General features: G+C 40.4%; 1 protein-coding gene across 1 annotated transcript in view; it reads left to right on the top strand.

The window, feature by feature from the left end:
* Positions 1–13,399: 13,399 nt before the first annotated feature.
* Arhgef9 (Cdc42 guanine nucleotide exchange factor 9) overlaps positions 13,400–17,295 on the top strand; it is a 142,678-nt gene continuing 138,782 nt past the window's right edge. The window contains exon 1 of the mRNA XM_013362823.4: positions 13,400–13,547. Within this exon, the coding sequence (XP_013218277.1) occupies positions 13,518–13,547 (30 nt within the window). The 5' untranslated portion in view covers positions 13,400–13,517. The remainder of the gene's footprint in view (positions 13,548–17,295) is intronic.

Raw genomic sequence — 17,295 nt, 5'->3', positions numbered from 1 at the left:
AAAAACAGGATGCAGGCAGAATTTGGCCAACACCATATTTGCTAGTGCATGATACAGAGGTTAGGAGTAAGGACAATGGGTGACAGCAGCAATTGAACAAGGTACTTAGTCTCTCCCTGCCTCAGTTTCTTCATCTGTAAAAAATATTATAATTATAGAATTTATTTCATAGTAATGTTATAAGTATTCACTGTTTTTATTATTATTATAAATGTTCAAAACAGTGACTAACTGTTTTAAAATAAGAAAATCTAAACACTGATATTAGAATGGGGAGGTCTACTTGTGGAGAGAGACTACTCAATAATGCTTCTGGCTATACTTTATGGTAGCCATTACCTCTACATCTATGACCAGTGGGCCAGGCTCTCCAATGTATCTCTCAGTTTCAACTTCTTTTCTCTCTGTATTTAAAATCTGAGATGACACAACAAACACAGAAGAATTGCTGGCCAATCCAGCCCAGATCCTTATGCCTCTCAAGCCCAAACCTTGATGTCACATTGCCTCTGTATAGGCCACTGAAGGGATTATTAAATTTGGGAGCAAACCTTTCCTCTCTTTGCTGAGAACATAAACCACCATTTTATCAATTTCCATGGGGCTGACCTCCTCAACTGTTAAAGAATTCTCTGAGCTGTACTTGACAAAACTGACAGTTCTGTTCTTGAAATTCTTTCTTCCATGGCTTCCAGGATACCATATTCTAGTAGTTTTATTCCAATCACATCATTCCTTCTCAGACTTTTCTATTTTCTACTCTTCTCTCCAGCTGCTTGCTACTTGTTGGAGGGTCTCAGGGTTCAGTCATTGGGCTGCTTCTCTTTTCCATTTGTATTCCTTCTTTGGTAACCACATCTTGCCTAATGGCTTTTAATAACATTTATACATTAATGATTCTCAAATTTATATCTCTAGGATAACCTTCTTTTTGTCACATATGTCTGACTATTTAACATTTCCAGATGGATATCTAACAGGCATTTCAAAATTACTATGTCCAAACTGAACTTCCATTATAAAAACCAAGATCTGCTTCTCTAGCACTTTTCCATTGGTCGGTTAAAAGCAACTTCCAGATGCTTCCTTCCAGATTATCAGACCAAAATCCTAATGACTCATTTTCTTTCACATACCACATTTAATCCCTCAGGAAGTCCTGTTGGTTCTGCCTTCAAAACATTTAGTATCAGTTACTTCTCATCACTTCCCCTGACAAAATTCTATATCATTTAACTAGGAATACTACATTATCCTATCCCATCCTTATTGCTCTGTTAAGGGAGAACCTTAATCTCCTACAGTCAATTACCTACATAGATGCCAGACTGAGTATATGAAAGTTAAGTCAAAGCATGACACATGCCATTCATCTGCTCAATATCCTTCAATTGACTCTCATCTCACTAAGAATAAAGGCCTAATTCTCACAATTATCTCTAACACCCTACATGATCAGACCCCTATTAACTCTGTGACTTTATCTCCTACTCTGGTGTCCAGGGCTCACTCTACTGTACTCCTACCAGTCTCTCCACTCTTCTTTAGAGCCACCAGACACTTTTCAGCCCTAAGCATTTCTGGTTATTACTTTAACATACCATACAATTTGTATTAGTTCAGTCAAGGTCCTTGACTCTCTTTAGGGGGTCTTCTGAAATCCCCTCAACCCTATCTTTACTATTATGATTTCAATGTGAGGTGTCCCCCCAAATGTAAGAAGGTTTAGAGAAGAAATTATTGGGTTGTGAGAATTAACCCAATCAGTGAATTGATCCACTGATTATGATTAATTAAGTGGTAAGTGAAGTGTTAGGGTGTGGCTGTACGAGGTGGGCATTGGGGCCATGGCTTTGGGGTATATATTTGTATCTAGCAAGTGGAGTGTCTCTCTCTCTCTCTCTCTCTCTCCTTCCTAATCATCATGTGAGCTGCTTCCCTCTGCCATACTCTTCTGTCATGATGTTCAATCTCACTGTGATCCCCAAGGAATGGAGCTGGCCTTCTATGGACTAAGACCTCTGAAACCATTAGCCCTCAAATAAACATTTCCACCTCTACAGTTCTGCTTGGGTCTTCTAGTCACAGTAGCAAAAAGAGCTGGCTGAAACACTTACCCTCACCCCACAATTAATCACTAACATCAGAGCTTACATGTGCCAAGGATTGTGCTAAGGACTTTACATGTATATACTTGTTTACTTGTCACAGCAACTTTTTGATATAGGTACTATTAATATTCCTATTTTTCAGATAAGGAAATCGAGTCCAAGAGAGGGAAAATAACCAGTACAAGTACCTGTCTTACTGTTAGAATAGTATATTTCAAACTGTTCACACTAGTGTGTGTGTGTGTGTGTGTGTGTGTATATATATATATATATATATATATATCTTTATTAACATCTTGTTAGGAACATATATACTTATAGTTATAAATTATTCTAAATTATGTATATATGTATATATAAACTAACATGCTAATTTTAAATAAACTTTTCATGAAATAATACCCTATTATTTGCTTTTTATTCTGATATTTTCTGTTAAAAATAAAGAAAATCTGGTTAGGACACATCTAATTGACTTTACCACTCACGTGAGTCTACTTCAGTATTTACCATTCACTACAAGTTTGTAAATATCCTTTTGAAAACCATTGTCCACCTCCTTTCAAGGATTTTTGTATTTTTCAGAGACCCACAGAATGTCTTCATACCCAAAAGCTATTGTTTAATTGTGGAGTATCAGGCATCAGAAGAGAGATGGAAGAATTTCTAGCAAGATTCAGAGTGGTGAAAGTTGGAACCTGCTTGGATCACTCTGCCCCCCCTTAGAACACAGACTGAGAAATGGTGGGGAGGAGTTCTGAGAGGATATTTTACAAAGGGCACATGAATTGGAAAATGTGGCTATGTCAATGGACTAAAGAGTAGTTAGAAGAGTATATAGGGTCAGGCTGTGGATTCTTGTTAATATCTTGTTAGGACTTTGAACTTCATCTTCTAAGCAAAGGGAAGTCATTGAAAGTGTTTAATCAAGAGAGCATCTGGATCAAGCAGTTCTTTAGGTATATAACTATGGAAGCAGTGAGAGAATGAATTTGAGGGCAGAAAATTAAAGGTGGAAAGACACATAGGTGGCTGCTATGATGGTCCAGGAGAGACATAAATGAGAGCCTGACCTAGGACAGGGGTTACAAATATAGAGAGGAAGAGATACACAGAAGAAATGGTACAGGAATATAATCAACAGGATTTGGTAGCTAATTATATATATATTCCCTCCACCTTCCCAGTTTATCCCTCATCCCAGATGCTTTCCTCTGCCAAATTATTCCTCACCCTAGGGTTTCCACAGCAGCCTGATGAACTCTGTGAATCCAACATACCAGGAAGAGGAAGAATGGGTGTGGGTGGTATCTCCTGCTGTGTGACGTAAGAAAGAGGAGACAGATCATCACAGAAGGCCAGATGGAGCCAGGTCATCCTGTTGCCATAGCATTCAGAAGATCACAGAATTTTAGAGCAGAAAGACCTTAGGATCCTGCTGTGAGGACTTCCTACTCTGGGGAGGGGCCGGATGAGGATGGAAGAGTCTAGCAAGAAATGAGCCTTTAGGGAAACCTCAGTCTTGATTTCTGAAGCTTGCCCCTTCCCCCACCCTTCTCCTTTCTGTTTTCCCCCTTCCTCTCTCCTTTTTTCTTCCCCTCTTCTCCTTCCTCCTCATTCATTACTATGTCCTCATCCTTCTTCTTTTTCTCCTTTTTCTCTCCTTCTCTTTTCCTCTTCTTCTTTTCCTTTCCTATTCATTCTCTTTTTCATCTTCCTTTTTAAAAATTTTTTTGCTCCTTTCCCGCCATCTCTTCTCTGTTCTCTTCCTGACTCTCAGAACTTTCAGCAACAAAGTAAGATTCTCTGGAGGGCTGGAGGTGTGGCTCAGTGGTAGAGTACTTGCCTAGCACATGCGAGGCCCTGGGTTTGATTACATAAAGATAAATAAATAAAATAAAGGTATTGTGTCCACCTACAACTAAAAAGAAAAACAAAAGATTTATTGGGAGCTCAGGAATCAGCACACAGCAATTGAGAAATGATCCATGCCATCCCAGGTCAAAGATTGCAGCAGGTTCCCTGGAAGAAGCCCCAATTCTTGCTAAACAAATACCGTGATTATTTTTTGTAACTCAGTTTTCATTGTTTTAGTTGTAGGTGGACACAATACCTTTATTTAATTTAGTTATTTATATGTGGTGCTGAGAATCAAACATAGGGCCTCACACATGCTAGGTGAGTGCTGTACTGCTGAGCCACAACCCCAGCTCCCATGATTATTTTTATAGTGTTTTTTAGTTCAACTACTTGTATCCTCACCAACTCCTTGGAGAATATCTTAGCAAGCCCACAGAACAGAAAATTTAGGATTTCCCCTACCATTCAGTGAAGGTCAGTGAAAACTGAGACCAGAAATGAGGGCTCTTATGTTTTCAGTTCTTCACTTCTTTCTCTTGTTTACTGGCTTCCTCACTTCTATAAGTATGGTCCATGAATCAGCAACATCCTTTGAAGAATACAGAACCTCAGGCCTCACTCTGATCTTACTGAATCCAAATCTTCATTTTAATAAGAACATTATTAAAAACATTTAATAAGAACATTACATTTTAAAAAGCACTGTCTACATAGACCACATTTCTCATGTATGGTCACTGCCATTTCTAGAGCAACACATTCTGGGTTAAGTCTCCTAGAACTGTGAAAGAGTAAAGAAACTGATGGTAAGAGAGCCCTGGATGGCAGGGGTCACCATTCAGATGCCTCTTGAAGCTAAGCAGGAGTCAGTAGTCAGGGAGTTCTGGCTCTAAAGGAGGCAGCTGCCATCAACTCCATTTGATTGTCACAAAGTAGGAATACCAGCCTAGGGCTGCCAGACTTCTCAATGTTTGAACAGAAGCTAGAAATCCAGACTTTTATGAAATATCTTGATTTTAAAAACATATTGTTTAACATCCAGCAAACTTTTAAAACACTTTGGTGGGCAAATTAAACAGGGCTCTTGTCAAGACTTTCTGTTTATACCTTCTGATGTAGTCTAGGTTTATTTGTTTTTAGCAGCAGGGATTCTTTGTTCAATCAAAATGTTACCTGGAAGCTTAATGTATAAAGCAGATGAAAGGAGAACCATTCTGGTTGAAGTGGGTTTCAGAGCTCCTCCTACTCTGTCACCTAAATGTCCCCCAGGACAAGAAATAGCTCTGAAAGACCCTCCCGATATTGTACAAAAGCAGAAGTCAAAAAAATCATTGAGAGACTCTTAACTCCATTATTTGACAGATGAAGAGACAAAGTGGTTTATCCAAGGTTACACTGTAGTTACTGGACTTCTATTCCCAGACTCTTCTCAAATTACCTTACTGACTTCTTTTTATGGTTCTCTGTGTGTGTGTGTGTGTGTGTGTGTGTGTGTGTGTGTGTATGTGTGTATGTGTGTTTTGCTGGGGATTGGGCTTTGGGCCTGCAAGGCAAGCGCTCAACTAACTGAGCTATATCCCAGCCCAACTTTGCATGCTCTAGCACAGCCTTACATCAATGGAGGATCCATTCTGCAGCACCTCTGGCAGGTACTTTTCCAGACTCTGCTTTGATACCTTCAGTGATGCGACTTTAAAAGGGTGGACATTAACATATGAGCTTCACTTGCCAGGGAATGTTTGTGGGTTTTGTAGGTCCCGAATCCACTCAAATGATTTAACCAAATGCTGTTTGAATGTGCGGGCAGGTAAGTCTGCTCATCTAGTTGATACTATTCAGTTATTTCAGCAGGTCCTGCCTTTGTCTTAAAAATGAATAGAGGGCTTAAGAACAAATTCTTTTGTAGACAGGAAGCTAGAGCTGAAGGCATGACATGGAATAAAGAGAAGAAGGAGCTAAGAAGGAAAGGGGTGGGTGCCAGGAAGAGGTTTAACTTGAAGTCACATCATTCATACAAATTTGAGAGTAAAGAGTCCATGGAGAACATAGAGTAGGAAAGTAACTAATGAGTTCCTATCCTGGTGGAAAAAACAGGTGTTTCATCTGGTAGGTCCCTGTGAGACTGTTGAGCTGAGTCTCACTACATTCTAGGGTGGTGCTTTCTGAAGCACCCTGATTAGCAGCATTTTATCCTGTGTTCAGGCTCTGCCTTCTGTGGCCTGAAGACAGAATAGTGTGACTACTTCCTCCCTGCACTTCCTCTGGTTGCTGTAGGCCCACTTTACAGGCTCGATTCAAGTGCTTCCACAGCACACTGGGTTTTTACTCTTGCTGGGTCTGCATGATCAGGGAGCTGCTTGAGAAACTTGGGGAGAAGAAGTTAGCTTGCAAAGTCAAATTGCTGCTTGGGAAACTTAGGGATGAAGAATTGTGTTCTCAGGGATGGGAGCTCACATGCCAGGTAAACCTTCTTCCCCAAATCAGGAACACTGGCTGTCTTCAGGATCTCTGCCCATTTATATGCCAAATATGGCAAAATATATTTCTTATTTAATTTTGGACAAAGAAAGTTATCTTAAAGACTCCAGCAAAGTGAAAGTACTTTGATGTAGAGCTGAGCTTCCAACACTTGGATGTGCATGTGAAGTATTAGGGCTCTTTTGAAAATGTTGATGCTGAGTCAACAGGTAGTCTACATTTCTACTAAACTCCCTGATAATGGGGGATGCTGGTCTGAGGTCTACAATCTGAGTAGTTGCAAGAGGCTAGATGACCTTGAGAATCCATCCAGCTGAATTTTTCTTTTCTGATTGTTTTTAATGGTACTGGGGATTGAGCCCAGGGGCATATAACAACTAAGGCTGCACATCCCCAGCCTTTTATTTTATTTTTAGGTAGGGTTTTGATGAGTTGTTTAGGGCCTTGATAAGTTGCTGAGGCTGGCTTTGAACTCAGGATCCTCCTGCCTCAGCCTCCCAAACCACAAGGATTACAGGTATGCACCACTGGTCCTGGCTGGATTTTCTTCTCACAGCCTATTTTATATGTGTACCTATTTTCCAATTGCACTAACTTATTGGTTTAAATTATTTTCTTTGTTAGATTTATTATTATTATTATTTCTCATTTCTATCCCTTCTATCATACAACATAACACTTTACTCCTTGCACATGCCATTTGCCTCTGCCACCTATTATCCCTTATTTTTGCTTTAATCTCCTGAATTTCTGGACCTGCCTGATTCTTTGATACCATCTCCCACATTAACTTATAGTTCATTGTGTTCTGCCACATTGGCCTTATTCTGTCTTCTACATATGTCAGTCTCATTTCCATCTCTGGGCTTTTTCCTTTGTTGTTCCTTCTTGTTTGGAATGCTCTTTCCCCATATGTCTAAATGACTGGGTTCTTCTCCTTATTTCAGTGTCAACTCAGATGTTACCTCCTCAGAGAAGCCTTTCTTGACCACCTAAGTAAAGCAATATCTCCCTCCCTGGTCACTTTCTATTACATTATACTGTTTATCATTTTCATAATAATTAATCAGTACCTAATATTACCTAATTTTGGGGTTTGGGGTTCAAGGTATAAACTTTCCATTAGAATATAAACTCCTCAAGCTTAGAGATTTAGTCTGTTTTGTTCCCTGCTGTTTCCCCAGCACCTCCAGCAAACTTGGAACAAAGTAGGTTCTTGATGCATAATTCTTGGTTGAGAGACTGTCTTCCTGGTCATTCTTCCACATTCATTGAACACTATCACTTTTCTTCACATCTTCTCCTGTCTGCCTATTATCAGCATTCCTTGAGGATGGCCTCACTTTCAACAGCTCGATCAGAAAACTTCTGCTGGTAGTACCCCATATCTTGTCATAACTAGTAAGCAACAGATCTCCCCCAGAATTTCAACTCTCCCCACTTTGACCACTGTATCTTGTTCTTCCAGCTCACTTTGGCACCTCACAAAAATTCTTCTACAGCGTCGAGATCTCCAATTCATTGGCTCTATCATTCCATTAACTTTAACCCATACTCAGCACTCCTCCTTGTGTCCTCTTTTCTCTTCTGTCTAGCTTGAATTCCCTGGTCCACTACTATGGTTACACCCTGAAGCAAATGCTTCCAACTCCATTGTCCAATTTATCCATTTTATTTGCTTTGCAAATCTCCCTCAGATTCCATTCAACCACTTGTCTTCTCCATATCTGTGTCTGATTAGCAAAATGGACTGGAGAAAAGTCCTACAGCTGTGCTGACTTATTTTGCTCTACCACAAGGCCTCAATTAGATACTCAATATTCCCCACAAACTCTATTACTTCTTTTTGTGTCTGCTTTTTCACTACAAGACAGTGACTCTCAAACTCGGTTGCACGCTAGAATAATCTAGAGAGCTTTAAAAAACCCTGATGCCAGTGGTTCAAGTTGAAAACCTAAAGCTATCTATAATTCCTTCTTCCTTCATCTTACATTCCACACCCAATCTATCACCAAGTTCTGCTGTTTCTATCTTGTAATAGTATTTCAACTATTTTTAACCTCTGTGCATCATTTTTACTGTTCTTCTAGTCCAATTCACTATTATCATTCCCCTGGATCACTTCAACAGCTTCTACCACCACCACCCCCTTTAGTCTGCTTACCATATAGCAGCATGAATGGTTTTTTTGAAATGTAATCAAGTAAACTACTTTGCTTAAACCCCCTCAATTTCCCCTCCTCTATTCCAGAAACTCTTAAAATATATATAAGTTGTTTTTATTCTGTACTCTTAAAGGCTTTACACATCCTAGATTCTGATAAATTTGTCTCCTATCACTCTTCCCCTTTATCTCTAGGTTTTAGCCTCATTGTGTTTCCACTTCCTGGGACTACAAGTCTGTTTAATATTTTAGACCTAATTTACTTTCTATGTATTTTTTGGGTATATTTGCTTGTTTTTATGTGTGTGTGCCTAGAATACTGTCCCCTTATATTTTACATGGCTGGCTCACTTTAAATCTTTAGGCCTCAACTTACATTCCATTTCCTTGGAGAAGTCTTTCCTTTAAACTCTCTCTCCCCTCCTCCAGAGTTATTCTCTACCTCTTCACTTTCTTTCATAGCACTTATTACCATTTGGATTACTGTATTTATTTACCTTATCTACTTTTCTATTGGATAGAAATGAAGGCATGGACTATGTTCATCATGTTCACTGCTATAGCATCCATGCTCAACAGAGTGCCTGGCACATAGTAGAAACATATTTTTTGAATTTATAACAAGTAAAAATGAGTAGTAATATATGTAGCAAATATTGTTTCATCAATACAACACGGGTTATAATAAAGATTTTATCTTTGCATTATTGTAATTGTGTACTTTAAATTTTCACTATGGCACTCCATTCACTGTCTAGAATCAAGGGTTCAAATTTTTTCTTTTATCCCAACTGAGCCACTAACTTACATTATTCCTTCCTTTCCATGGGACTGTATTTTCTCATCAGTAAAATGAGAATGTTGGAGAAGATATTCTTTAAGACCTTTGCCAACTCTGATATCTAATGGATTGATGTTTGCTTAAAACTCTTAGGTACATAATTTTGGACCTGAGACATAGAGAAGCTAAGTACTTGCCTGATGATACCCACCAATAGTTAATTTGCCCTTGACTCAGCTCTGGACAAAGCCACAGCCACAACAGGTAGGGATCAGCTTGAGCTGGTACCTCTGTCCCTAAAAGCCTGACTTTGGGTTCTCCAAATCACTATGGACTCAAAGAAAATGCACCAGAAGAGGACATACCTTAGATTATCTTCCTCTTCATTGCTGCTCATGGCCATAAAAGAGGAGATTATTTGGCTTTTCCCCACTGAGATCAGGTACCAGGTTATGTACCAAATAAGCTTCTAGGAGATTATGACCTCAAGAGAGGTCTGGAACACAGAGATTGCTGAAACTCTAGATTTTCTTTATCCTGTTCTGAGTGCTTACTGGTTGCCAGGTCCTATGCTAAGTTCTTACCTTGGATGAATTCATCAAATATTCATAACAATCTTATTAGCCCTATTCACAGATGAAGAAACTGTCCAGGCAAAGGACACTGAATTGAGATCTCAAATTCATTTGCTAAGCAAGTGGCAATGCAAGTAATTGATTGAATACAAACAGTTCTGGATCTAAAGCCTATAATCGTACCTACTATGTTATATCCCCTCTAACTATTCACATGGTTCTAGGCAAATAGGTATTCTAGACATACTGGATTCAATGGTGTCTAATTATGCCTCTGGGATTAACATCCATTCTTCTGCATGAGTCTCTAATCCTTTTATTTTCAGATCCATTCCCCACTCTTGTATTCAAAACTACATGTCTTAGGCTCCCCTGATTTCTCACCTCTTTTGTCTGCATAAGAAGACACACCTATAGGAGTTTGGTGGGCAGGATAAAGAAAGAAGCCAGGGTATTTTCCCCACCATATGCTTCAGAGGGATATTTTCTGGTGGTAACTGTATTTCTCCATGTCTTCAGCTTTTGTTGAACAACTCCAATGTTCATGATACCTGCTTCTAACAGACTGTCACACCATGCTTTTAGCTTCTGCATGGCAGCACCTGTTTCTGGGTTCAAATAACATTTCCATCTCCCAATATCCATCTGCGCTATGAATGGTAGCAGCATTCTCTGTTTACCAAATTCTGGGCTACCTTACCACTCCTGTTTGCCTTTTTAGCAATGCACATGTGATGTATTCACTGTATTAAATTCTCTGGTTTAAAAACCCTAAGGTAATCTCATGTAATCCCAATGACCCTGGAGGCTGAGGCAGGAAAAGATTGAAATCTGAGACCAGTTCCAGCAATTTAACAAATCCCTTAACAACTTAGCAAGACTGTCTCAGTATAAAAAATAAAAAGTTTTGGGAATATAGATCAATGATAAAGGATCCCTGGGTACAATCCCTAGTACCAAAATAAATAATTATTTTTTTAAATTAAAGAAACATAGGGTAGTTTCTGTTTCCCTGATGTAAACCAATACTTTTCCATAATCCCAGGGCTACTCATATCATATAAACTGCTTATATCTTTCAGAGCACAATCTCACTTTTCTTTTATTTGTTTACTGGTTTATTACCCATATATCATCTACTCCAAATAGATTGTAAACTCTATGAGGAACTTTGTCTTGTATCCTGAGCATCTACCACAAAGTTTGGCATATAGGGACCCAATAATATTGTTGAATGAATTGATCCATCAAAAAGTTCAAGTTTTTATTGGATATATCCTGTGTGCCAGATACTGTTGTAGAAGATACTAAGATGAATAAGTTAGTACTTTCAAAAACAAGAAATAAAAAGTTATGATTTCATTTAAGTAACAAATAATAGAAGAAAATGTACATACAGATAGAAGAAAAACATACATATACCAGAATATTCATTTACTAAGGCTGCCATATCCAAGTACCAAAGATAGGTGGCTTTAACAGAAATTTATTTTCTCACAGTTGTGGAGGCTAGCAGTCTGAGATCAGGGTCTTGTCAGGGTTGGTTTCTTCTGAGACTTCTCTCCTGAGCTTGTAGATAACTATCTTTTCCCCAAGTCTTCACTGTATACCTGGCTTGTGTCATACTGGATAAGGGTGCACCCTCATAGTCTCATTTTAACCTAATAACTATGTTAAAGATCCTATTTCCAAATATGAATCACATTCTGAGGCACTAGGGATTAGGACATCAATTTATGAATGGGGTGGGCACTATTCAGCCTGTAATAACCAGGAAATAAAATAGATCTTTTTCAATTGAGAGAGTTAAATGGAAGTGCAATAGGAATTAGATTTTAAAAAAATGTTAAAACCAAGGCCTGTAAATGTTCCTGGCAATCTTTCTAAAGGTGGTAGATCTTAAAGAGTCATGGTAGTTTGAATGGGCTGGTTGGCTTGAGAAGGTGCATTGAAGATATTTAGCATTAATGAAGGCCCAGAGTTGGGAAAGTGAGAAGAAATTGTAGAATCACTGATGTCTAGACCAACAGACTTGGGAGGATGTTAAAAGGTCACCTAGGCCAAATTTCCATTTTATTCAAGAATCCCTTGCCTAAGACCCATTCAGTTTTTGCTTGTGCACCTCCACTTACTGGGAGCTCCTCAAGGCTTCAATCTTTGGCCAGGTCTGTCTTGCCAAAACAATGGCTTGGATGAATTTTGGTTTCCTAAGAAGCAGAGGACAATGAGTCTGTGTACCATGCCAGTGATGTCTTCATGCCAGTCACCTCCCTGAACTGCTGAAATCATACTTTAATTCCCTCTTGATGTGGTTGCAACCTCTGGTATTTTTTTTTTTTAATTCCATTCTTGACAGATTGCCCTGCAAGCCAGGAGCCTTGGATTCTTGTCTCATTTTCTGTACTACTTTGGGCAGGTGTCTTTCAACCTCTGAGTTTCCTTGTTCATGTCTATAATGGGGGTAATTAATACTCTTTGTTGTGTACAACTCACAGAGTTATTGTGAGGATTATGTGAAATAATAATGGGTGTGAATGTGACTGACAACATCAACTTTCAACAATTGCAAAGGTGCCAGCCTGGGTTGCATTGCCCAGAGTTGAGGGCATTATGAAGAGGTGGGCGGTTTCTCCGTTTGCCTGTTTTGCTGATGTACATTTGACTTATTCTCAGCAAAATAAGCAAATGGAAAATTCATCCATCATCAAACTACCTTCCATGTTCCTGAGGGTATGAAGGAGAAGTCTAAAGTGGTGTGTGAGTGGGTGGGAGGAGTGAGGACAAGAACCAAATAAAGTATGGAAAGCTTCAGAGAGTAATATTAAGGCTTTATCTTTTTGTATGTGACCTTAAACCGATCCTTTCATCCTTCAACCTCCATTTATTTATCTGTAAAATGAAGATACTAATGCCTACTTCCACAGGATTGTTCGGACAAGTAAAAGTAATGCAAATGAAAGCCCCAGATAGTACACAGCAAGAGAGAATACCCCAGGGGAGTATGCAGAGGGAAAGCTTGGGGGAGGGAGGCATGAGAGTACTGGCATGGCTTCTTTGGGGCCGGATCTTATTAGGAGATTGGCTCAACACCTTTTGCAACTTTCAAGAGGACTTTCCGCTGACTCAACACTATTGGGAAGCCCCAAAAAAACAGCATCTAACTCCAGCGCAACGGGAGGCAGGCAGAGGTGGCAGCTGCCTTCTCCCTGGCGGAGGTTATTCACCCCCAATCTCGCCTGTACCCTATCCCCCCCATTCTAAGGCCTTTTGTGGGGACAAAGGCAGCCTATTGGGATCCCCTTGGCGTGCTTCTTACTGCCAAGCCCCTGGGGAGCAGCGGGGCTGAGAGGCAGAGCCTGCTGCCTGGCATGAAACAACCTGACTGAAGGCGAGGTCCCAGGCGGAGGGGATTGGGCTGTAAAGCTGTGGAGGAGGGGAGGCGGAGGGGGCGCTGGGGCTCTCGCTCGCTCCAGCCCAGCCCTCTTATCCAGCCCGCGACAACCCGCGCCAGCCACCGGGCCTCAGAGAAGCAGGACTTCGCGGGCACCATGCAGTGGATTAGGGGCGGATCGGGAATGGTGAGTGCACGTAGCCGTCCTGGCTTCCCCTGCTTAAGTCTTAGTCCCCCAGCCCCACCTCCAGTCCCTCCAACCAGCCTCCGTGAAGGAGCCCTTTCGCCTGTGCCCACCGCCCTCGCCGCTGTCCTTGAGACACCAGTGAGCTTGCTGTGGCCATTTTAGGAGCCCCTCTTCGCCCGCCTGCCCAGGAAAGCCCCCTCCCATCCCCCTCCGCATTTCTGCCGCCCTCTCTGTTTGGGGTGGGGGTTAGATGAAGCATCCAGGAGCATTCCAGAGGTCACCTGGGAGGCTAGAGAGGCCAGAGGGCTAGCATAGGGGATCTTAGAGCAGTGACACTCAAGAGGAGGCTGGCAACCTGGAACGGGGCTGGGGGGAGCTGTCGCAAGCCTGGGATTGTGGAGGGGTCCTTATGGGAGAGCTGCATGTCCTCCCAATGAATCTGCATGTACCCCTGGCCCCTGGTCAGCCTCAGGCATGAGGGCCAGAGACCGACTCTGAGGGAGCCCTGCAACCCTCCCTTGCCTGGGCTGGGGTCACCCTGTTCACACTTAGGGCTTTGTCAAGGAGAGACAGCTGCAGAACCCCCATTCTGGAAATGGGTCTGCACTACCTTTAACTAGCAGAGTCCCCCCCACTCCACAAAGAGTGTGTGTATTTAGTATCATTCTCCAACAGTTCGTTTTATGCCTTGGTGCTCCCTTGTCTACCTGGAGACCTTGGAATGACTTCCCTTTGCAGATAGGAAGTGGTGCCTGCATCTTGATGCTTCTCTGACTCAGCGGGGGGGTAGCTTAATTATGGTCAGGTGCTCTGGGGAGTGGGAGGCCACAGTGATTTTGTCCTCAGCCAGGAGACATGGACAAGAGGGTCTTGGAGGGCAGTTGGGGTGGGTCAGCAAGCACTGATGGTAATTCCAGCCCATACTTCTGCACTGCCATTCACAACCCAGAGCTGAAACAAAGTAGCCTGAAGCAATTGAGCAAAAATTGATATTTAAATCCTTTTTGTTCTCATTCTGGAAGAGAGGGGAATCTTGTGTGTAGACTAGGACTGTATTCAGGAGAGTTGTCCTCTTCCCTTCCTCAGGGTATTCTCTGGCTCTCTATATCAGTAGTTCTTAAAGGCATCTATTTTATGTGCCTAAATGCCAGGGCTTCAAGAGACCTTTCTTCTCAGACCTCCCTTGCTTCCCAGGGTCCCAATTAAAGCTAATCAAATGTTTCTAGAACCAGAAAAGGTTAGAGCTGGTTAAGATCTTAGAGTCCGTGCAGACCAACCAGGAAAACAAAATCAGAGAATGGGAGAGATTTGCTGAAGGCCACAAACTCTTGGAGGTATATCCAAGTCTAGCACCTTAGTCTCCTGACTCTTCCTCACTGTCCTTCTCTACTATTTCACAGAATCATCTGTTCAAATGGTGCTGAGAGAGGCAGAAAGGGACAAAGAGTCATGATCTTTGGAGAGGACCTTCTTCAGTATAAAAAAATGACATAAAATTTGTGTGAAAACCCCTATGCCAGTCCTGGCATTTCTGATAGTGGTGTCTGAATGAGACTTTCCTCCTCTTCCAAATATATTGTAGTATAGAGGCCCAGAGCCACCCACTGAAAACATACTAAATTTATGGGAAAAAAATTGAAGTTATGCCATTTGTATGAGAGAAGAGAGTGGTAGACATATTATGAACACCAAGTAATTGAAGATTGAGATGGGGAAAATCTCAGTATATTATTTTTAGGGTACTGAGGCAGTGAATATTATATGATGACAGTATTTATTTAGCTACTTTCCAGAATTCAAGGGATAAGAATAATAAACTATATTTTTGCCTGGGAGGCAGGAAACCTCTAGTCTTGGCCCTGCTATTAACTCTTTGATAAGAATGCTTTGGGCCTCAGATTTCTCACCTTTAAATAGGGCTATTAATGATCACCAAAATACCATTCAGGCCTGAGTTTCTAAGATTCCTAGGAGTAAATGATGGATAAAAGTTAAGTAGTAGCTTATGAAAAAATAAGAACTGTATATCTAGCCACCATTTTATAATGTGGCTTGTCAAAAGGTCTTTGCTCCTTGTTTTTACATTTGCAAGGTGCCTGAAAAACAGATTGAGCTTTTTATAACAGTGAGATTTCTGTTTAGAACATCTATTGCAACTTATTTCAAGTATTACATGTAACTCATGGTCCTTGAACATAAAACATCATTCTGTATTTTACAGAATAAAAATCTGTTTCCTTAGATAGAGGGCACTAAACTGTGAGTTCACATAGGATAATAAATTATTCAGTATATGTATTCATAGTTTCTGCCTGCAATGCTAGCTTTTACTTCTAAATATTCCTAGAGTAGAAAGAATTCTTTTCACAGTTCTAAGGTTGTGGGCCTGATTTTTATACTTTTAGCTCTGAAATTCTTGCCAAGTGTCAAAACTCTTTCAAACTTCAGTATTGTCACCATGAGATGGGCATAGAGTACTTTATAGGTGCTATTGAGATCATTTATTTATTTTAAAAATATACAGAGTATTCATTATGGACTGGCACTGATCCAAGTGCAAAGGAGATAACAGTGAACAAAATCAAATTCCTCACTTTCAAGGAGCTTATATTCTAGGGAGTGGGTTACTCAACAGTCACACAAATGGATATACAATATGTCAAGATGTATTAAGCACTAAGGAAACAAACTGGTTAAGATAACAGAACTAGGGAGTAGAATGATATATTAGACCAGTCAAAAGTTTTCAGGTTAAAGGACATGGAAGCAGAGATGTGAAGAAAATGAAGAAATAAGCTTTATATGTGTATTTAGAAAAGTGTTCTAGGCATAAGGAACACCCAGAAATAATACAACTGATTTGTTTAAGGAACAATGTCCTGGGGATAAAGAATTAGTAAGTGGAAATGATAGAGGAAATCAGGGAGAAAACAGGCCAATTGTATAGGGCAATTAGTATAACTGAGATGGGGAGCCATTAGAAGGTTTAGAACAGATAAGAAGCATGACATAACTCAAATTTTAACAGAAGATTAGATTGTGGTGGCACAGGACAAGAGTTCTGAGAAGACTGGTACAGTAGTTCAGGTTACAGGTGATGATAGCTTGAAACACAGTTATAATCATGATAATCCATATAATGAAATAACTGTACCCAGCATTTTTTATAGATAGTCTGTGTCTTTCTCCTTTCTGATCACCTACTTGGATTCTCAAATGGTTTAAAGTGGGGCTAGAAATAGCAAAGTGTAGCTATATGGGTGCAAGGACATTTCATATAAAAGTTTATGATTGAATGATCTGCTCCTGGCCACTGGTGAGGCAAACTGAGGGTTGCTTCTACATAAGTTACCAGTGAATTTAGTTTCTTACTTTAGGAGATTCTGAGAAGAAGATTAAGTATGTTATTAGTACTTTTGGAGGTATACTTCCTGGGCCTAGTAGGTCAGCTTCAGGAAGTCTTTTGGGGACTTCCCTAGTCTATCATCCATAGCATTTGGCTTCCATTCTTCATGCTCTGTGATGAATAGTAAAGCCCAAGAAAACTTATTAACATCCATAATTTGGAAGGTAAAAAGAGGAGGTAAAGGACTAGACCCCTAATGTTTTAAGAAGTCTGCTCAGGTGTCCTATTTAATAATTCTACTTGTATCTCATTGAAAGTCTGAGTCATGGCCACTCCCTACTGCAAGAGAAGCTAGGCAATGATGTAATTAAACTGAGTGGCAATGTATACACCTAAAAAATG

The sequence above is a fragment of the Ictidomys tridecemlineatus genome, chromosome X (assembly GCF_052094955.1).
Source record: "Ictidomys tridecemlineatus isolate mIctTri1 chromosome X, mIctTri1.hap1, whole genome shotgun sequence".
NCBI classification, from domain to species: Eukaryota; Metazoa; Chordata; class Mammalia; order Rodentia; family Sciuridae; genus Ictidomys; species Ictidomys tridecemlineatus.
The sequence above is the reverse complement of the archived record's forward strand: the minus strand, read 5'-3'. Positions and strand labels throughout refer to the sequence as shown.